Source organism: Mizuhopecten yessoensis, unplaced genomic scaffold (genome assembly GCF_002113885.1).
Source record: "Mizuhopecten yessoensis strain PY_sf001 unplaced genomic scaffold, ASM211388v2 scaffold716197, whole genome shotgun sequence".
Classification (NCBI taxonomy): Eukaryota; Metazoa; Mollusca; class Bivalvia; order Pectinida; family Pectinidae; genus Mizuhopecten; species Mizuhopecten yessoensis.
The window spans coordinates 9946-33956 of NW_018479996.1; the positions used below are offsets into that span (position 1 = coordinate 9946).

The 24011-nt window shown below is 35.8% G+C and overlaps 1 protein-coding gene across 1 annotated transcript; it reads right to left on the bottom strand.

Moving 5' to 3' along the window:
• Positions 1 to 1775: 1775 nt before the first annotated feature.
• LOC110442050 (collagen alpha-6(VI) chain-like) lies at positions 1776 to 18640 on the bottom strand. The gene is made up of 14 exons (XM_021485461.1): positions 18541 to 18640; positions 17267 to 17566; positions 16407 to 16670; positions 14916 to 15488; positions 14181 to 14207; positions 13629 to 13682; positions 12800 to 13356; positions 10250 to 10382; positions 8181 to 8480; positions 7122 to 7385; positions 5580 to 6152; positions 4942 to 4968; positions 4524 to 4613; positions 1776 to 2655 (listed from the first exon to the last, which is right to left on the bottom strand). The coding sequence occupies exons 1-14, from the start codon at positions 18611 to 18613 to the stop codon at positions 2093 to 2095; spliced, it is 3798 nt and encodes a 1265-aa protein (XP_021341136.1). The 5' UTR covers positions 18614 to 18640; the 3' UTR covers positions 1776 to 2092.
• Positions 18641 to 24011: the final 5371 nt, after the last annotated feature.

The window sequence follows — 24011 nt, forward strand, 5'->3', positions numbered from 1 at the left end:
TAATCAGGCAATACCTATCACATCAAGGTTAGAGGAACAGAGGACATCTTCATACTTATCAAGGCACGGGGTGACTGTGCCTATTGATTGGATTATATCCATAGCCGTGGTGTGCCTAGGGGAGATAAGCCCAGCAAGACTAAAAGCTGTGGTTATTGAGGCCTAATCAAACACTGGCCTCCACCACTAACCTAATCTCCAAATGGTTACGGTAGGACTGTACTTAACAACATATTGTTACTTAAGGGGTTACTAAACAACTTGTCGCTGAATTCTAGGAGGCGACAACGTGTTATCTACTTAATGGGGGTTCCGACCTTCATAAAATACTGTTCACTTAAGGGGGATCTGACCTTCACAGAACACTGTTCATTTAAGGGGGGTATTGACTTCCCCATTAATCCACATCTGGAGGGCCGACTTCAAGCGCCAACACCCAGGCGGTTTCTCATCATCGGACTTCTTCCTGGTCATAACCAGGCCCTAGGAGGGGCCTTCATAAAACGGGGAGGAGTGTGGTGCATTTTCAGGAGAGTTATCTTCCTTGGACCGTGGACCGCGCCGATACGAGATCTCGTGAGCTACGCGACAACATCGCTGTGACGTATTGGCGCGGTCTCTTATCATCTTAAACTCGAACAAACAACACGTAAGTGATTTTCCTCCACCTTGTATTTGATTTCAGGAGCTGGGAGCAGTTACAACTACTTGTTGTGACGGTGTGTGAATAACATACACCGAATTCACGACAACTTGAATCCCGATAAATCAATTCAGGTCAAAAGCATTAGAATTGAATTAGAAATCCAGCTGAATCCGTCAGTTTACATTCAGTAAATCAACTATGTCTTTTTTATGAAAAAGGGTCATTTGAGATTTTACTAGTATTTTAGTCATGCTCAAACAGTTTGGATATAAATAATGAATAACGTAATCGGACAAGAAATTGACAATTCAATGTAAGTGTTCATATTTCAACTTTTTCATGAATATAGTTTTTCTTTAATTGGGCGTGAAAGTATTTAATTTGTTAAGGGGAAACCCAGACTTTCATAATTTAGGGTGTATTACCAACATAATGTTATTGCGTCTGTAATTATTATTTTGTTTCCCTGTTCAATACAGTGTTTGAAAAATGAGTAAATACTCAAAATTGTTCCTCTCCACGAAAATCTTTAGTAAAAGGCGAAAGATTTATTCTTCTTATAGGGACTTATCAAGGAAACCTTATCAGAAGAATTACATTTTGAAAAGTATTTAATAACCGACAATAAGTTCACGTTATTTATCCTAGTAAAACACCATCATTTGTTAGCATCAAACCCCGATCTCGGAATAAAAGGCAACACATGCTATTATTGCAGGTCACTATCTTCACCAATGCAGACAACCGTCTTCACCATAGCATTACCGATATCTCTGAAAGTATTTGAATTGTTAAAAGGAAAAGCCCGTCTGTTTGGATATATTATGTATTAGCTAGAGCACTTATCTTGCCTCTGTTGTTGTTGTTGTTGTTGTTGTTGTTGTTGTTGTTTACGATCTCTAAATGATTGGTAACCTTCACCTCTATTATTCTTTATGAAATTTAAAACATATCTTTAATGATTCCCCGATATATTTAAAACGAATTATACAAAACAATATATACAGCTGTATATATGATGTAATGTATTATGATTCTAAATGAGTATTGCTTATTAGTGTACATGTACACGCTTAAAAACGAAAATCATTGTCAAAAAACAACGGGGCTACTGAAAAAATAAAGAGGATTATTAACATGATCAAATATTTATTACAATAAATTTATTAAAATCCAACCAATCAATCCTTGTCGTTCTTTTGGGTGCAAATAGAGCAGCTGTTGAGGGTTCGTAGTTTTAAGTCGTAATCTCTACATATTAATGCATATTAAGACGATTAGTGTTGCATAGATATTTTGTTTTTCCATAAATAAATACACAAAACATCGATAACTGTATCAGAAGTTGGAAAATATCGATAATTTCATGTCGGTGAAATTAGTTATATCCTGTTCGAATAAAAGGACCTGTTGGACTCAATATTATACTTTCATGCTTTTATGATACTAGTGTTGACATGCAGCGTTTTCGAGGCTTTGCTGTATGGTATGTAGGAGATCGAAGTTTGTGACGGTCAGAGGATTGTGGTCACTTGCTATGGCTGATAGTTCGTTCGTGTCTAATTTATCACCAATACCGATAGCAAACACTTTGTCCACTGCGTGTTTCAGGGAAGAAGCTTCGTGCGCAGTACTTGTTGGATCAGCAGACTGTCCGTCGGTGATTACAATCACAATGTGGGAAGCGTTCTGTCGTCCTCCGTGCACCGGAAGGAAACTGTTCTGGCGTACGAATTTTAAAGCCAGAGACGTGTTGGTTCCGGCTCCCATGTACTTGAGGTTTTGGATAGCGTGAAGGACGTCACCTCGGTGATGGTAGGTATTGAGGTAAAAGTCGTTCCTGATTTCAGACGAAAACGTTACAGTACTGAACTGAACATTCTTTGGACCAATTTGAAATCGTTTGGCAAAATTGTAGACAAAATTAACTTGCTTCGTAAAGTTCACTTGTTTTTCACTTTCGGATGAATCGAGCACGAACACAATGTCAGCTGGTTTGTCGCCACATTCTACAAAAAAGGCAAGTTGATGAGTATGATCAGACTACTGATAGGCATTATTTTTTGAGCTTTTATTGGCAGTCATTACGTTTTACCTAGAGTTAAAGTCCTGGTGATGCAAATATAGCTTACTGCTAACCAACTGTGTGTTATACAAAAAATCTTTAATCTTCACAAAAATATCATCAATTGCTTAATATTAACAGCCTTTAAAGATATCACTTAATATGTTGCACTTCTTTGACCTTTGGCATTGCGTGACTTAATTTCATTGCATTGCACACTTTTGGAGTTGATTATGCAGATATGCTTCAAGTTTCATCAATATGTCAATTTTGCCTTGTACGGTTTAAAAGTTACGGCTCAGCCAAGATTTGTTTGAAGGAGAAGAACGCGTCTAAGTCAGTATGACTCCTTTCATTCTAACTGGGAGACACAGCAAAAATGACTTAAGGTAATAAGATTATGTCACAATTTCTCAGTAGATTTTTTTCAAATTTTGTAGTTATATTGTTTTGAAGTAAAAAAAATGTTCTGCCACAAAAAAATACAGGTTGTCAGAATTTTAAGGATTTTAAATGGAAACCTTTTTAAAAAGGACTGAATTTTGAAGAAAAAAATGAAAGACACAATTTTTGGCAAAATAATGTCAATTAAAATGTCACTGCCATAGATTAGTATTGCATTAATGTATATAAATTTAATAAATGCTGAAATTGTGTAAAATGAATGATCTATAAACGATTAAAAATGGACGCTTTATAATAAAACCATACACACATAGTAATTTGCATGGAAGAGTTATCTTTCTTGAAAAACTTCACAGTAGAGAAATAGGTAGCCGGTTTCCTGAAGGACAGGAAAATAGACATATTTGACTCGTTGATAAAAAAAAAACTGAATTAATGCCTGGATTGCTTTGAAATACTTATATATTGAAAGAACAAACTGTTCTGTCAATAATAAACATACAATATTCATCAGTTTAATATTAAACATTAGAATATGCGGAAATTGTGATACTGTCTCTCTACATTGGATTTTCAACTAGAGATGTACTTCCTATTTCCATTTATCAATACACTCCTATGACCTTAAAGAAAAATTGAGAAAACTCGGAAAATTAAAGAAATTGTTACTACAAAGTCGAACATGGAATACACATTAAATTACAATTGTTTTCACTGTAGACAGGTAAAAAAAGGTTGTTAAAATGTGTTTAAAGATAAAATACAAATTTTAAAAAATGACACTTAAAGGGGAAGAGCATGAGAGCCTAAACAAGAGATTGACTATTCGAATCTTACAGGTTCTAGAATGATCCTTCTAAGGATGGCAATATGTCATCGTCTTTTATGAATGATTTGACAGTAAACAATGCTAACACGGCCATATGTTACCTGTTTTGACAGGCAACAAACCTTACACGGCCATATGTAACCTGGTTCGACTGTCAATAAACCTAACATGGTCATAGTTTCACCTTGTTTGACTGTCAACAAAGCTAACACGGCTATAGGTTGACGTGTTTGACGGAATACAAAGCCAACACGCTATATGTTACCTGAATTGACGCTCTACAAAGTTAACACGGCAATCTGTAATTTTTTTGACCGTCAACAAAGCTTACACGGTATCATGTTACCTGGTTTGACTGTCAACAGTTATAGATTAACCTTTTTGTCGGTCTACAACGCCAACACGCGATATGTTACCTTATTTGACGGAGTACAAAGCCAACACGCTATATGTTACCTTATTTGACGGAGTACAAAGCCAACAAGCGACATGCTATCTGATTCGACTGTCAATAAACGTAACATGCTATCATGTTAGCTGGTTTGACGTTCTATAAAGCTTACACGGCCATGTATTACCTGGTTTGACAGTCGTTGTAGTAGTTGGAGTGGTTGTGACTGTAGTTGGTTTTGTTGTTGTGACTGTAGTTGGTTTTGTGGTGGGTTTGGCTGAAATGGAAATAATAATTAATCTTATCTTAAATGTGGATATAAATAAAATGAATTTGATATTTGGGTTAATGTAAGAGTAAATTGACAAAGTAAAAACACATTTTTTTTAAAAGAAATAAAAGTAGAGTAAAAACAAATACCATTTTTTCTTTTATTAAAAAGTAATGACGTAATTGTCTCATTCCATTTAAAGTCCACTTTGGAATTATCACATAACCTACATGTTTATAATTTGATTTGACATTACAGGTAATAATAGCCTGTTGCTGTGACAAAGTTGCGATTATATTATATTGTTCATCAGAACTATAATATAGGATCTTACCTGTAGTAGTTGGTGGCACGACACGATCTGAAACAAACAAACAAAATAAAAACAGTGGTTTTACTTTAAGAACTAAATCAAATTATATAAATTTAATTTGTGTGCTGCTTTTAACCATTATAGAGTGTTTGAAATAAACAACTTTTAATATTCGTTGGACACCAATACTTAGATCATCAAACAGTAAGGAAGGTTTCTGTGTTTCTATTTTGTTCCATTGGTGCCGCAGACTTATGATAACGTAATCCTTGTATTCTGTCAATTTAAACATAACCAGTTATTGACATAGACATGGCTACAAATCCTGTCCTGTGATTTTGGTTATGACGCACATTATACTCAGCAATGAGACAAGTGGATCTCATGTTTACTTAACATTATGTCAATAAATCAATGAATTTTCATTTACAGTAAAACCTCGATCTAAATCACGTCATTCTATTCACCATCTTGTTTACCACCAACGGTTTTCAATGTCCCCTTTTCCTTTTTTAACAGGTTTTTTAAGCCTCTCCCTCGAAATGATCTCGAAGTGTTACTGTAATCCTCTAGATTTCATACCGTCCTGACATTTAAAATATTGTTAAGTGTATGAATAAAAGCAGGTTGAAAACTTCCATCGTTCTAGTAAGACTTACGTTCACAAATCTCTTTGACGATGTTTCCTTTGAGAGCTTGCAAATCATGGAAATTTGCCGCTGTAAACACGTGCTGATGGTCATCTGTTGCTATATTATTAAGTTCGACCTTGTCTACAGAGTGTCCAATTCCTATAGCAAAGACCTCGTCGACGTGTCTTTTGAGGGACACGGCTGCCCTTTCGGTCAAGTCTTCCTCGTTCGATCGACCGTCGGTTAGGACAATTACAAAACGCTTGGACCCTGGACGTGGTCCTGGATGGTGATGGGTAGGGTGAAAGATGGTCCTCTCAACGGTGTGAAGTCCCAAATCCGTTCTTGTTTCACCATTCCTGTAGGGTACTTGTTGTATGGCATGAAGGAGGGACGCCTTGTTGGTGTACTGATTAAAATATATGTCAACTGCTGCTGATGTAGAGAATGTTACCAATCCGACTTGGGTGTCGGTGGTGGAGATTCCAAAGTCGTTAACAACCGAAGACACAAATTGTTTCTGCAACTGGAAATTGTTAGCCCCTTCGCTTCCAGAGGAATCGAGCAAAAACGCGATATCAGCTGGTTGATCTCCACACACTGAAACGAAAATACTCTAGAGGCTAGAGGTATAACAACAATAGTATATAAATCATATGGTCAATCCTTCAAAGCAATGCGTTTTTTAATAAAATATCAGCAATAGCTATGCTCGATTTTTGAACTGAATATATTACAAAAAAAAAATCACGTGATAGTATGTTAATATAAAAATATTTCATGGCAACAAAGACGTAATGTTTGCAGTTATTTGACTAACCCTTTGCAACATTTTATTAAGTCGGCATAGGTCGCCCCGTTTAACATTTAATGTATACATAGGTAAGACATTTGTTTTGAAATCTTTTCGTATCCATATGGTCCTTTAGTGGTAGAAATCTTACAAAAGAAGCCAAGCTGGTTTACATTCGACCAATAAAGTATCAAAATTCCCTGTAAAATGGTGAAATGTTAACATAAGTCATCTTGGATGTTGCAATTATTGCTTTTCATTTTCATTTGCATGAATATACTCATTTCACGTAACATCATTTTCCCCATTAGAATCTATGTTAATTTACTTTTTCTTTTAAATCGTAATTTCGTTTGACATCAACTTTAGATACAAGTTTGCCTCTGTTGTAACCTGTGGCTCAGTTATTGAAATATCAATTTTCATCTCAGCATAAAAGTTTGAAGTCATTCCCATAGACGCAATGTTAAGTTTTGCCGTTCAAGTTGTTTTTGCAAAGAAATCCATTGTTTACAATTATACGAAATAATTATAAAAATGTAATCCAGAGACGCTAGATAATTCCCTGGCGTTGCGCTGAATTTCATTTTGTTTGACTAAAAACGAAGCCAGGAAAATTGATTTTCGAAATGCATATTTACATAGAATCCAATGGGAAAATGACGTAACGTGAAAGCCGTATGACTCGTCACTATGTATATACCTTATTGTAAGGTAAGTATTTCCTCAGTGAGAGTTATCATCCTATACACATAATTTTATTTATGAAACCATACCTGTACAGGTTGTGTCTGTGAGTTCCTTCTCAAGAACGTGCAGCAGGTCAAAGTTACTAACGGTGAACACGTGTTTGCCGTCCGATGCTATGGCCTGTAGTTCAGCCTTATCCACAGCACTACCTATCCCAAGAGCTATGATCGTCACGTTGGGCTGGTGTTTGAGGGTGTTGGCGTAGCTAACGGTAAGCTGGGGTTCGTTTGATCTCCCGTCCGTCATTACTACGACATACTTTTGCACACCTGGCCGTCCACCGTTTTGGACTAAAATATTAATAATATCATTTAAATGCTGTGAGTTATAACCTTTAAACATGTTTAAGAGTCCACACATTGAAACAACAGGTTGCCCTCTGACCACAGGTGGTCTCTTAATACGAGTTCAGAATGAAATCACTACCTTGGAGATCATTAAATATGGTATTGAAACAAAGACGTTTTCTAAACGGAAGTGGTAGTATTAGCAGATCTGACAGTATAGCATTATAAAACATCATTCAACACTGAAACTATAGAAACTAATCAGACTAACACACATCACTTGGCCACATATCGGACAAACTGATTTAACAGAATTACATTAAAGACATATGTCCATTTGAAATGTCAATATGCCACTCTCACGATGTGAAATTTGTCAGGAAATATCTTACGAGGACTTATGAAGAAAAGTTTTTTTTTATTTTACAAGGGTTAAGACATGAAAATAAATAAATGAGAAGTCATATTTCGGGGATTAAGTTATAAATGATTAGTTTTTTCCTAGATGAATTTGACCAATGATATCTGTGATAACAAGAGCCTCCTACCTAATAGCTACCCCGTTAACTCTATCGTCTTTGTTAATATTCAAACATCATTTGATAGAGTCACTCATCTTTCCTATATAAAATCGGTTTTCAGACTTGTAGCATAACCCGGATAAAAACTTATGTGTATTTAAATCTTTCCAATGCCAAAACTTTTTTATTCCAAACACCTCACTTGCAATGTTCGATGTCGACACTAGCGTACTTGTACCTTCAACATTAGTCTGTTAAGACCTCTGACAGATCTTACCTGCTAGGGTGTGTGTTCTAGCGAAGTTAAGAGCAAGATGAGTTGCAGTTTCTCCATTCACATACTTTATTTTGCTGATGGCATTTTGCAATTCCTGTTGATTGTGATTGTCGTTTAAATCAAAATCGTCTCGCACGCCGGTAGAGAAAGTGACAGATGCAAATTGAGTGTTGTTCGGGCCGATGGTGAACCGGGAAGTGAAGTTCTTGAGGAAACTAACTTGCTTCAGAAAGTTAACGTTTGTTTCACTTCCAGAGGAATCAAGCAGGAAAATAAAGTCGGCTGGGAGCAGTCCACATTCTGTAAAATTAAACAGTGTGTCAATGCCAGGATAAAAATATATTCTTAGGCGCCAAACATGTAAAAGAAACAATTTAATAGGCCAAAGTTTGATTGGTTAAGATGTAAACCATAAACATGGAAACGAAAATTGTGTAAGATGATTTTACTCAAGTGTCAAGTTTATATAATGCGGTACTGCAATTAGAAAAAATAACCACCAGTAGCTAACCTAAATTGCAAATAAAATGTTGATACTCTAAGATCCATATAATACATTTTGTCACAGTTTGCTTGCTTGTTAAATTTGAATACAATGAAATAGATTTGTCACGCTGACTTTTAAATACAGAAAATCAAAACAGTTTCCATTCCATACTGTATTCATGAAAAAGAATCTAGACGTCTTTGTTAAGTGAAGTCCAGCAGAGCTAAAAAAGGAAATTCATCGAGAAGCGTTTTCTAAATCTCATTTGAAATTGAAACGAATTAAAAATATCTTTGATCAAAATGTGCTTTTCAAGCAATCAACAAGTCTTCCGTGTCGTACTCAAGGTCCTCCATGTGACGTAACAATGTCTGGACGTTTTCTTTATTGTCTTAATTTTACTATCATATACTGCAAAACACAACAGTCCTGTTATAAGATATGATTTTATATACTTCAAAACACACAACAGTTCTCCTGTAAATTAAATATGATTTTATATACTTCAAAACACAGCACAGTCCTCCTGTGAATAAAACAGGATTGTTTTATACTACAAAACACACAGCAGTCCTCCTGTAAATAAAAAATGATTTGACATTCTACAAAACACGCAACATTCCTTCTGTGAATAGAACATTATTTTATATAGGAAAACCGAGACAGAAGAAAAGTAATGAGAGCCAAACCAAAAGTAAAGGCTTGGTCACTATACCCTACGTGAAGGGGACATCTGAAGGGTTTGCACGGGTGATAAGGAAACACCATTTCAGCTCCAATGAGACTACTGACAACCCGCAGACAGTTACTGATTGCACCCCAAGGACAAGACCGACATTTTAGACAAAACATGAGTTGTATATCAAATTCCATGCAAAAATTATCAGCAGTCATATATAGGTGAAACTGGGAGGAAATTTGATACACGTCTGAAGGAAAATCAACAGGCCGTAGTGAAAATGAGCAATATCACATTCACCAGATCGACACGCAAAACATCCGCCACCCAGTACAATCAATCGACATTAACAGATCACGCTAACACCCAAAATCACATCGTCGATTGGGACAATGCCAAGATAGTTGAAAGTGAACAACACACAAAAACGAGACAAATCAAGGACGCAATTAAAATCAGGAAAACTCAGAACATGAACAGAGACGAGGGNTATATACTCCCTATCGATAGGCGAAACGTCTCGGGTCGAGTAATATGAAAAATATACAATTTCGTAACATAGTTGTACAGGTAAATAATACTCACTCAGTCATACATGTAGCTTGACAAAGGGACCAGTCAGTCTTGAAACATTGCGACACGTTTAATACGTACATTGTTTGTGAAAAAAAAGTAAAAACTCTGATTTTATATACTTCAAAACACACAACAGTCCTCCTGTAAATTAAACATGATTTATATACTTCAAAACAAACGACAGTCCTCCTGTAAATAAAACATCATTTTATATACTTCAAATATACAACAGTCCTCCTGTAAATAAAAACAATCGATTTTACTTACTACAAAACACACAACAGTCCTCCTGTAAACAAAAGGACAACATTTAAAGATGACTCTTACCTACAGATGGAGCAGAGAGAATTGAATCCAGTTGAGCGCCAAGACCGATGAGAAGGACAAGGAACAACATGACGGGACAAGGCTGGTGGACGGGCTGTGGGAGTACTGACAGGACTGGCGAGACTCCGTCGTGCTATATCTATTTATACATCAACATTTGGCATATCGGTGCCACTCTCTGGTTGATAAGTGGTTGTCGACAGGGAGCAATCAAGTACGAATATGAACTAAATAATACAAACTACCTAAAGGTTACATAGTACGGAAGGATTCAGAATTGTACATTGTAGCTGTGCAATATATACCATCGTCTTGGAATGCCATATAATCAGTTTATTAAAGGTTTACAATGAATTATATTGATCAATCTGAAAAAAATGCCGAAAAATGGCGTTATACTGTAATGTATAATCACTTACATATGATAATACGTAGCCACCATTCCATTAAAATTACTGCCATCTTCTCTATTTTGCTTTAATGTTCAAATGTAATCAATAAATAAGGCATTTTATTATTTAATTTTCAAATGTAATCAATAAATAATAAGGCATTTAATTATACCCAAATGCAGAGATATTAAGTGAATCTTATTAATACATATCTATATAACCCGTTTGATCAATACCGCTGTACGTGACCGCTTCTGAACTTCACGACTGCTGACCAACCTTCCAAAGCCAAGGTGTATTGTCCTTTATGAATGAAGCATTTTGTCCAATTTGGCTAAGTGATAACGAAACGATAAGTATGTGCATCGCTTTCTTTGATGGGAGTTAACTACAAAATATGTTGGAAAAATAAAGTTTATGTAATTATATATATATATACGTCAAAAATCGACAATCCAATAAAAACATTTAACTTCAGATTTGCTTGTGTTTGGCAAATCTTTTTATATTACTATGTTCCTGTAAACAAGTTCAACAACATATAACTGTTTTTCTGGTATTTTCTTGGAAAATGTGACGTTATATCGACATATTTGATTCAACACTCGTTTATTGAGAAACAAAGTAATTCAGAAATTTAATATTCATAGTCTGATCGCAATTTAATGTTTTAATGTTTTGGAGGCTGCTTTCATATGTTTTTCATTCGCAAACGCACAATTTTAGAAGACACAAAAATGCCTTTACTTTTGAACTTGTCTTTGGTGTTATTTTTTTTAAGTGATCTCCCATCGAAACACTTGATGCTACAATATGGTATAACAATCGAAGTTCCTGTGTTTGGAAGGTCTTTCTGTTAACATATTCCGGACAAAATTTAAATGAAAGGTTTTTAATCATATCGTTTCATAATTTACAGCCCGTCCAATCATGTGTTATGTTGTCTTTTAAACTTTTCCCCCTACAATTGTCATGTGTGGTATGTGCGTGTCCCATGGCGTCGCGTATTGTAATCAGGTTTCGTTATACACAGAGTTATAGCCCTTGCATCGATGGTGTAAAAAGTTGGATTGACAATAATTTTCCTACTTAGGAATGCAAAAGAAATTATGAATAGATAGATATTACGATTCATTTTTTCAGAAAGTCTTATATTCCATGTCAAAATATCTTTTTGTGTACGCAGATAGGGCTCCTCTTTCTAGTCACGGACACAAAGTACATACACATAAATAATAGGTACAGTACTAGCCTTATGCAAGGTTTTATAATCATACATGCAATGTTCTTTTACCAAGTTGTAATTTTCTAAAGCTAGTATATTTATTAGGATGAATTCATCAGCTTATTTTTATTCTTTTCCTCTTATATAGGTAGCAGTGTACAGTAGCGTACGGTGGCCATGGGTAATATTTTTGTATAATGAATAACCCCTGTAATATTACATGTATCAAAATAAAAATAAATCAGCACTTAAACTGGCATAAACATGATGAATGGGACTATGTGGGCTTCTTAATTTAAAACCAAATCGAGTTCAGTTTAGGATTACAGTTTAAGCCATTTAAACGTTAAGTATTTATAAAGAGTGTATGATTCAGACATAGAGGCATTTGATTGCATCTGTACTCGAGTTCAGAGTTTCATGATTTGATTCTACGTATACTTCAGTTCAAACTGTTTGATTGCATCCATACCCGAGTTTGGTATTAAAATGTATGACTGCATGTATACAAAAGTTCGAATTTAATTTATCTTATTTTATGTGTTTATTGACACATAAGCTAGTTGTTTCCATTGATTTTATGTGTACCTTTTAGCATTAGGTTATTTAACACTGTATGTTTTTGTGCTCAGAATTGATAACAGCAATAAAGCTCATAGTTGACAGCATTTATTCCCATTCAGCTCAGGACATGATATTGAGCGGATTTTCTTTTTTCTTGTTACAAGTATATCCTTTCCTCAATGTTTGCTAAGGGCAACACAATTCTTATGTAATGAATATGTTGTTATTAAGTCTCAAAAAAAGTGAAGAGAAGACACTTTGCTTTTCAATTTTGTCATGAATTTTATAGGAAAATTGTGGTTGTGATTGAACATAAAACAGAGCCACACACATACATGATAGAACATTCATCGTCAAGGATATTTAAGATTGACATGCAGCGTTTTCGAGGCTTTGCTGTATGGTATGTAGGAGATCGAAGTTTGTGACGGTCAGAGGATTGTGGTCACTTGCTATGGCTGATAGTTCGTTCGTGTCTAATGTATCACCAATACCGATAGCAAACACTTTGTCCACTGCGTGTTTCAGGGAAGAAGCTTCGTGCGCAGTACTTGTTGGATCAGCAGACTGTCCGTCGGTGATAACAATCACAATGTGGGAAGCGTTCTGTCGTCCTCCGTGCGCGGGAAGAAAACTGTTCTGGCGTACGAATTTTAAAGCCAGAGATGTGTTGGTTCCGGCTCCCATGTACTTGAGGTTTTGGATAGCGTGAAGGACGTCACCTCGGTGATGGTACGTATTGAGGTAAAAGTCGTTCCTGATTTCAGACGAAAACGTTACAGTACTGAACTGGACATTCTTTGGACCAATTTCAAATCGTTTGGCAAAGTTGAAGACAAAATTAATTTGCTTCGTAAAATTCTCTTGTTTTTCACTTTCGGATGAATCGAGCACGAAAACAATGTCGGCTGGTCTCGGGCCGCAATCTGAAAGGATCAAAGCAGAAAAATTGCAATGTACTCATATTGATATGTAAATTTGTTCAAGAGTCTCTTTTCAAATACCATTGTAAGCATATACTCTTCATTTCATCCGTTGCCCTCTCTGCATTGGTTTTCATTCGTTGCCATGGCGTACATGGTATAATTGTTGTGTTTTTTACTGTTGCTAACAATAGCTCTAGAAGTACTAATATAGGAAATTTGACCATTCTTTGCCCATTCCTGAAGGGGAGATATCAATGTTATTAATTAAGTACCTGGTTTAACTGTGGTGGTGGTTGTGGGTGTTGTGGTCACAGTAGTGGGAACAGCTTCAGGAAAGAAAGTAAGACACATATAAATATCACCAGCGTGGAATTGTTACTGTCAATAAAACGGCAAGTTGTTTGCTACAAGACAATTACGTTTACAAAAATTCTGACTCTCAATTTATTATGGACAATTTGTGAATAAAAATGTCCATGGTTCAAGAACCATCAATTGTCATGTAATCAATTCAGAGTTGGAATATAGCCGTTTGAAGAATAAGTTCAAGATAATCAGAGACCAAGCCTATTATATACGGATCATCAGAGTCCTTAGCTATCAGAGTATCGTGCTATCGGTGTGTGGATTAAAGGGCTTATTATATAAATAAAAAGTTGTGATAAACAACGAAATCAACACTTATCAACCGAAGTTATATTATTATTACACAATTTAAATGATTTTCATTTCGTAACACTTTTCCAAACGCACATATTGATCTCTACTTTTGGAAACAATTTGTTTCTGTTCCTGAATTGAGAACGAAGTATATATGTACTTACGTGTTGTAGTAGGAGGTGGAATCCGATCTGATAAAGAAATAAAAATAAAATTAATTCACAAATAAGATTACCATTATCTTATTTACATGTCTCTGACCCCCAGCTATCGGCCAGTTAGTACGTGGTCTAAAACAAATCGGATGGATTGCTAGGAGACTCTTATATTCTAATTTAGTGTCGAAGTTATAATAGTTAAGACTGCAAAGAAATCCACTTCTGATAAAGTAAATTACATGTTTCTAATTTATATTCTGCCCATTTTTGTAGCGGTGTCAAGTGCAGTACGCCAGCAGTATACACAAAGAAATAAATTAGCTACATTCCACTAAAACATATACGTTATGAATCCAATCTGTACGATATAATTATCTTTCACAAAGTGTATGCTTTTATTATTACTTTGCGTGTTCACATGTTTATATTACCATATAGAGATAAAAGCAAAGTTAAGATTCTTGCAGTTATTGATTGTGAAATTTTACATTATGCTCTAATTTATAGTCCTGTGATCTAGGAACTCCAGCTTTAAATCCCTGTTAAGACAAAAAGAAAAAATAAAGGTTGCGTCAAGTAAGTTGTTTTTTGCATAATGAAGTACGCAATTGGATATGTCCACACTCATGTATATGTTGTATAACGGAAAATGACAACTTTTGGTATAACGATCGCAGCCGTTATGTCATTAAACTGTATAGTTTCTTTTTAATTTTCGTCTGCTGTCTCGCGGCAACTTACGTTCGCATATTTCCTTTACGATGTTACCATGGATACTGTCAAGATCATGAAAGTGTTTCACATTAAAGACATGCTGTCCATCATCGGTTGCTATGGCTTTAAGTTCGGTTTGGTCAACACTGTTTCCGATCCCAATGACGAACACTTCGTCAACATGATGCTTGAGTGATGCGGCTGCACTCACAGTAAGATCTTCCTCATTAGATCTGCCATCTGTTAAAACAACAACAAACCTCTTTGCTCCATTTCTAGCACCGGCGTGGTGTGAATGACCTTTAAAAATGCTGTGCTCGACTATATGTAGGCCAAGATCAGTTCTGGTCTCGCCATCAGTGTAAGGGACGTGTTGAATTGCATTCAGGAGAGAAGTTTTATCTGGGTACTGTTGCAGTCTGATTTGGAGCCTTCCAATGGTTGCAAATGTAGCCAGACCAACTTGTGTGCCTGTCGGATTGATGTCGAACTCGTTGACCACGAGAGACACGAACTGGACCTGCTGCTGGAAATTGCGACCACCCTCACTGCCAGAGGAATCCAACAAAAACACCAGGTCAGTTGGCTCATCCCCACACACTTAAAAAAGATCATTTTCATGTCACATATTTTTATCGTATGGACATTTAGTTAATAATTATAGGCAATCATGCAACAAAGCGAAATCATACTAATGACTGAGATAACTTAAAGTGTTGGACAGAGAGATCAACCTATCCAACCGGCAAGAAAGGAAGTTATCTGGACATGCCGCAGCGATTCAATTCTGAATCTAGATGAGGGGGTTCAAAGATCCTCGCTCATCTATGACCACATTGCCTTATTGTACAACTATAACAAGTATCGTTCATTCGCTTAAATAAATCAAATCGACCGCGATTTAATTGCCAACACATAAACATTATACACTTTAGTATACATACGCTTTACCGGTAATTTGTCTGATTAAGATGAACGAGAGTATATCCCACAAGTCATAAAAACATCATAAAGTGCTATATAAACTTGCAGACATTGATCTATTATCAATCTGTCTTGTGTCAATTGTATTTCAGTGGTGATATCGGCGCGTTACTGTTATCATTTTTCAAGTATTATTATTAAGTATTAAGCAGTATCTGGCATACCTTTGATTCGCTAACACAAAAACAATGTATTCCTCGTTGATGTTCATATATTTTACTACTCGATAATATCTGTAAGCGTTTTGATTAGCATTGCATAAAAAAAGCAAATTTCTAAATAAATTTATTCAATGTAGCATTTACCGATAAACTAAATCTCATCTTATGATTGGATAAAAGTCTTTTATTCAGAAGTAGAAAAATTTAAACATCCTGATAAATAATGACGAACATAGCTGTTGTGATGAAACAATAACAGGCGTTCATTCAATCAAACTGAAAAGATACAAATAGATATTTTTTATCAGTTATCTATCATTTTCAATCATGAAATGAGAACAATCAAATACAGTGTATATATGTATCTGTTTACCTGTGCATGTAGTATCTGTGAGTTCCTTCTCAAGAACGTGCAGCAGGTCAAAGTTACTAACGGTGAACACGTGTTTGCCGTCCGATGCTATGGCCTGTAGTTCGGCATTATCCACAGCACTACCTATCCCCAGGGCTATGATCGTCACGTTTGGCTGGTGTTTGAGGGCGTTGGCGTAGTTAACCGTCAAACTTGGCTCGTTCGACTTTCCGTCCGTCATTACAACCACATACTTCTGAACACCTGGTCTTCCTCCGAATTGAGCTACAAATGTTTAAATATTGAACATTGATTTATTAGACTAATATTGATTAATCCTACCTATTTCAACAAAGTACTTAATATTCAAAACAACAAATTTTCGCGGTTGGAATTAAAATAAATATAAGTATTGTTATTCAAGAAAAGAATTGCAAATGTGCAAATGTTTACATGAACTAGTCTAATTATTCCGAAGACACTTCAAATGACTTGACATGTGAACAATAAGTGGTTTTATATAAACACGCCGTGCATAAGCAAATTATACCCCTGAATTCCAATATACACGGACCTTAGATTATTTGTAAACCGCCTTTTCATAGTGATTATTATCGGCACAACACATTTTGAACTGTTTATTCGGTGTACCTAAAATAACAATCGCACGTTTTATTCATGTACCAAGACCAGTATTTGAACTCAGCTAGCAATATTGTCATGAATTTTGTCGTGTTAGCTGCACGTGTGTTATTAAGACAATTAGAAGCATAAATAACGATGTTTTCAAATACCCTTAATTACACTTAAGTGTTCACAAAGAGACTATTGATCAAGTGATTGCATATTTATGTTGTAAATATAACTGTTTGGTCACTCACCAGAAATACTGTGTTGTTGTGCGAAGTTGAGGGCGAGGTGAGTTTCAGTTTCACCATTCATGTAGCTGATCTTGTTAATAGCATTTTGTAACTCCTGCTGACCCTGATTTTCGTTGAGGTCGAAGTCATCCCGTACTCCAGTGGAGAAGGTGACAGATGCAAACTGGGTATTGTTCGGACCGATGGTGAACCGGGAAGTGAAGTTCCGGAGGAAGCCTACTTGCTTCAGAAAGTTAACGCTTGTTTCACTTCCAGAGGAATCAAGCAGGAAAATGAAGTCGGCAGGAAGGAGGCCACATTCTGAAGGCACATGTAGCGTTATAATGTATTAATTGGGTAGTATTGTTTTAAACCAGTCAGGTAGACATTTCAAGCTTGCAAATATTCTAATCAAAACTGATACAGCTAGCTTATCAAAATGGCATACATTTAACCACGTCGATCGTACATATATCCTCCAGAACTTGGTCCCTACATTCTTGGCTATCCTACTTCACCTGCTCTCCTCGGCCTTTACTTTAGCAAGACGATTTGATTTTTCGGTCGTGAACTTTCCCTCTCTTGATAGTAACATTCCTAATCTACCGTGTTTTCCCGACGCGTTTGATTTGATATTCAAGAGTTTTCTCTGAAGAACGTGATTTCCCTGATAGATGTCGACTGCTGACGAACAAAACAACACTCTAGAGTTTTGCAGTATTTTTCTCAAGTATCTCATGCTGAACATGATATAATTGTTTCAACATGTTTATTCAGAAAGGGTCATAGTATCAAATATTCAGCCTGAAGGCGAACAAAGTGTACGTAAATACTTTACAAAGGACATATTGAACTGTTCTCGTGCTGATAAGACGTCCTCTTGTTCTACAATTAAACGGTCTGACCAGTGGGTTTAAAATAAACTATTAAAAAAACGAGGTCGATGAAGCAATTGTAAGATGTAGAAAGTTTTGATAAATTAAATGACTACAAACATGATATTGGTAATAATTCAATGAATGCGTAATGACCTTCCATACTGACCGATTTGGAATCAAAAGAAGTAAAACTAGTTATGAACGCCTTTGCACTGGAATTTTCTGAAATACTATTTAGAAATACAGGATCTACAGTAAATATTCATTCATAGATATTATATGTGTGTCAGCAGTCACGTCTTAATGTTCTATTTAAAGAATGTATAAGATATTTTTTTGCATATTGGAAATGTTTCGGCCAATGCATGTAAAGAAAACGCACGTGTTAATGCTTTATAAATGATTTTTAAACCTTACCTGTAGTATAGACTGCCTCTGTTTCCAATCCAACACCAATAAGAACGATACAGGTGAGTATTAGAGACAGCATTGTTCCCAGTTAATGTGAAGCTCCAAAAACAAAACGTTCCTATACTTATATGACATTATCCTATAAGGTCAGATCGGTGCTGAACGTGCTTTCACGTCACATGAGTTAGAGGTCAGATCTATGTCAGGACATCTGGTCACGGACGAAGGTGGATAGATATGGTCAGTAGTGTTACACGACCTTACCCTACACTCGCAGCGCCACAGAGTCCAGAGGGCTGTCAACGTACAGACAGTTTCAAATATTGATCCGTGAAGGGGTAAGAATTTGCAACATGTACAATGAAGCGACTGTTGTTACTAAGGTTCTTTGACCAATTAAAGATGATAATAATAAAATGGATACCGAATTTTAATAGCAGATGAGTTGTTGGAGAACAAGGTACTCCAACGATAACTGAATATTTCTTTTTGACATTCACATTGTATATAACAACAAGCCTTATTAGTTCACATTTCATTTAATAATAAGCCTTATTAGCTCACATTCCAAATACCAACAAGTCCTATTGGTTCACATTCATATAACAATGATTCCTATTAATTCATAAAACTCTCAGTTTTTCCCTCTTTGGTGACTCTTGTTAAAACAATATGTATTGTAAAGCATATTTTTCACCCTTTGTAGATTCTATATACACCAACAAACACTATAACCAACATCCAGAAGCTATGCCTGTTGTATTTCGTAGGTTAATATAGTTACGTAGTGTCTTTTTTAAGAAATTCCATCTGTTCTGGACCATAGTTCGATGGTCATTATATCATTAAAAACGTGATAAAGAGACAAAATATCAACTTGACGAAAGATGACTGTTTAATATGGGTGAGGATATAACATTGAGTGTATTTGTCTGTGAGATGTGAAACTGTTAACAGACTGCTGTATATGTATGTATGTAAATTTATGATTGATGTAAATTTTACACCTATTGACAAAGGAAGACATCTCCGTTTTAATCGAGCAAAATATAAAAAATACATCGACTTCTTATTTTCTTGTTTGCCGCGATAAGAAAATGGTATTTTGGTTTATTTCGTTGATGACTTTGATACGTTAAGTTAGTGTAAACGTGCTCATACTGGAGTATTCGATCCAATTTATCCCCCTGACACGACAAGGTCACTTTTTCTTTGTTAGTCTATGTGAAAGTCTGCAGATGGTGTAGTGAAACTCGTCACAAATTTGGGACACTCCATTAAGGCGTGCCCCATACTAACGGGAATCATTCATTGGTCCCAAACGTACTCATGGAAACATTTACCGCCAGGGGTTGAGGTCTTATCGTACATTTGGAAACTTCGTGTACCAGGTATTCAGTTCTACACGAAGCCGGTCAGTAGAACTAATAATATAGCTCGCATTGAATCTTAGACACCTGTATTTGTATTTAACTACTGTAAAAAATACTGTATATAGTTTAATGTTAAATAAAAAAAAATAAAAAAAAATGAAATTCTTTTAACTAATTTTGCATCCCCCACGCACTCCAGCGTACATGGCGTACAGGGCAGTAAGTAAGTAAAGTACGCACTCCAGGTAATCTTCTATGCCACAAAAGAAGGTCTGGTAAAATTATAAAGAAGAAGAAATGCAGATTACTATCAAATTTTGAATCTTTTGGAGAACATTACAGAATTCCCTCACACCACCCCTAGAATAAATGATGCATCAGCAAATGATGGCAATACCATGGTATTCCTTCATACAAAATTTGAGTAAAATCAGCCATTATCTTAATTTCAACCAATCAGAAGCCATAGTATATGGCAGCCATTTCATCCAGACAAAAAAGGAACTCTGCAGTAGATTTCGCAGTACCATGGTACACCTACACACAAAATGTGACTGAATTCGGTGAATGTCTAAATTTCAACCATCACTCGCATTAGAAGCCATTGTATGGAGGTCATTTGGTCAAATCACAAAACGAACTCTCCAGTAGTGTTCACGGTACCCCTTGTACCATGGTTCACCTGACGAACAAATTTGAGCAAAATTGGGGAATATCTAAATTTCGTATCTTTTGTCGAAAATTTAACTTTTTACCCACACTGCGAGTGTCAACTATAAACTTTTAAGCTAATTCAATTCCTTATAGAGCTTCAGAAACACATTTTACGTTGTTTAATATAAAAGATCAAGTATAAGACTAAGTAGATCTAGTTAAAAAACTACACTACATCCAAATTATCTTATTATTTCATAATAGAGCAAAAGAAGGTGATCTATTTTTAACTTAGTGATATTCTTATGAAAATGGTCGTCTTAGCATATTAATGATGCCCAGTCGTTTTATGTTCAGTAAGGAAACATGTTCCTAGCTATATAGTACTGTACATTATATCTGTGTACATGTATCTCTTTGACCGAGCTGTATATTAAGGTCACGCGCACTAGGGTCACTTAAACTATATGGTACAAAAGTCATTCAAACGTCTGACAGTGGAGTTGACTTACATATAAAATGTCACATTTTTTATCAGATAAGCTGATTCTATATAGGGAAGTTGTTTTCGGACGGAACTTTTGCCCTACGTGTGTTCCTATTCCTGGACCAGTGTTCGTGTTGACACTGATCAACCTACATGTAAAGTCCTAGCCCTGTATATATCCTATCTACGGTACGAAGTCAACGATGTACCTGACAAACCTGAATGTCTGTTCCTGACTTACCAAAACATACAAATGGTCCACCAAACGTTCATACTTTAATAAGATGAAGAGGTTTCTGATATGTCGTCATATATGCTACTAAATGTTGATGGCGACCTCCTTTAACATATGTTCAGTTTAGATATGCAAATAATTAATATGTTCGATAAGAAGTTAAATGAAGCGATTGACGTCCCCACTTTAAAACAGCCGGGACTTGCACTATAGTGTCTATTTGACTTGATGAAGTAAAAGCATTACATCACAAGATTACAGATAACTTATAAAGGCTTTTACAGACTCCTGTCGTGTTTGCGTGTAAATGTTTTGATCTTAAGTACTACTGTTGAATCATAAACGATATATGGTACATTTAATTCTTAAGTAGGTTCGTCCTAACTTCTAATTTTTCTTGATGATCTTCTGTATATTTTACATTTGTTCCTGATACCGTATACTGTTAAATGATGGACTCTGACTGATGATTACGGTAATGGCGTAGTCTACAGATGATCAATTATTGTAGTTATTTATTTGAACTGAGCCATGTTAAACGTTTTAAGAATGGCATTATTTGGAAGCAAAACAAAATCAATATATTTACGTTTACCTCTTTTGATTATATAGATTGTACTACATTGCATTCCTTCAGCAACGATACCTGATACAGTTTAGGACAAGAAGAATTACTTTCATCCTATCATACCCCAAGACGAGGTCCCGTTGTACCAGATCGCATGGCATTCCTAATGAGCCGGCAACAAGGTCAAAGAAAGTCTAGTTTTACCAACAAAAATAGATGACATTCGTAACCATTGGGTCACACAAAGCTCAGATGAAGTCCTGCTGTATCAGATTGCAAGACATGCACACTAAATAAATCTGTTATTATCTTCCTTTCGCTTATGTGTCTATTTCGACACGACCAATGTCCCAATCGTGTTTGCCCGTTATAACCTTTTATGACCGTGATTTAGAAATATTGTTTTTACTTTAACTTAATGTCTGTCTCTACCGTTACTTTACATGTCACAGCTGATTCGATATTCCTGAAGTATTGGGATGACTTTGATAATTAAACAGTGGTTCTACGAGAGAACAAGTTACATGGTGATCATGATCGGTGTTTACAATACTTATAATAATAATAATAATATACATCTTTACAGCACCCTTTATCATTTGTAAAATTACTCAAAAGCGCTCAACAACATATGGATAAAAATACTTAAATACTCGTTGATTGTGGCTTGGCTCCATGGTGGCCGACACATGGTCCTGACGTATGCCGATTGTCTTGATGGAGAGGCATGTAGGTGGTGCAGTGCACGTTTACCTTGCTAGTGCATCTGCCTTTTTCACCGTTTTTGAGTTTTCGTTATGCCTTTCCTTTTGATGTCTTCTTTATTCCTTTTATATCAACTCTTGTTTGATGGGAAACAATACAAGACAAAGAACTGATTGATGTTGAGGTTAACGTGGAAAAAAACCTGTTTTAATCAATACCGACATTGTTTTGTCTGTAGTGTTGCTCTGCTATTTATCTTTGTTAGTTATTCTCTAGATAGCCATACATACATAGCTTCACAAGTGTAACAACTGTATATATATGTCATTAAACGAAGGTGTTTTAAAGAACAACAAACGCGCTATTTTTATTTCGTATTAAAACATTTATTCCTATACTACAACTGTTCATGTTAAAGCTTAGAAACAAATGAAAACATATTTTGTTATCATGATAAAAATTGGCAACACACATACAATCACGCATGCCCGGCGATGTTAACAGAGGACTTCGACACTGCTACCGAGGTCTTTATAAAAATGAAAGATCGCATGAGGCGTGATCTATGACGCCGCTGACTCGCAACAGTTACCCATCCAATCAGCATTCACACGCTATTCCACTTCCCGCTCTCACTCTCTCCACTCCCTGACATTTCATTTAGTCTGTACAAACAAAATATACATGAAATGAATTTTATACGTATCGTATTATCGTTTTAATAGACACTACAAGAACGTTGTGTGATCACAGGGATTCGGGAACTAAGATTTTAGAATACATATCAATCCATTGTAAAGATATAAGAGGAAAACCACCATTGAACATACGTCCCTGTGTGTATTATATCTGTATCAAGGACTTAGAATGTGGGGAGAAAGCGCCTGTGATAAGGGAACAGGTATGTCAACTCCAAAGCAGATACAATGTTTATCGAGAGGGACAAATAAAAATACGTTCTGTATATCTCAACTCAACATTCAGACAAATGATATGAGAACACTGCATCAGACAACACTGCTCAACAATGTCCTAGGCAGTAAACAATATAACATTGCTGATGACATATTTCACTGTTGTCATGACAGCTATAGAACGAGATATGGACGACCTTGACACACATTAAAAGGTCAACAAGACTAACCTTGACTCACATTAAACAGTCAATATGATTGACCTTGAAACACATTAATGGTCAATATGAATGACCTTAACACACATAAACGGTCAATGTTATTGACACAAATTAAAGGTTACCATGATCGACCTTGACACACATTACACAGGTAAATAGATCTGACCTTGATACAGGTTAGAGGTCAATACCAGGTCACAGATTTGTATTACTATAATCTACATATGGTTATGTAAATATTATCACAAGGAACCTCCATCGAAACAAACAGAAAATAAAAGATGATTTAACACTTAGCAGGAATGGTTCTTGCTTTACGA

Excerpts from the sequence above, each read along its gene's own strand:
- LOC110442050 (XM_021485461.1), bottom strand. The coding sequence starts at position 18,613 with ATGCTGTCTCTAATACTCACCTGTATCGTTCTTATTGGTGTTGGATTG. Across the intron at positions 14,208-14,915 it reads CGTAAAGGAAATATGCGAAC|ATCGGATTCCACCTCCTACT; the intron begins GTAAGTTGCCGC and ends TTTCTTTATCAG. Across the intron at positions 10,383-12,799 it reads TCGAAAACGCTGCATGTCAA|CACGACGGAGTCTCGCCAGT; the intron begins TCTTAAATATCC and ends AAATAGATATAG.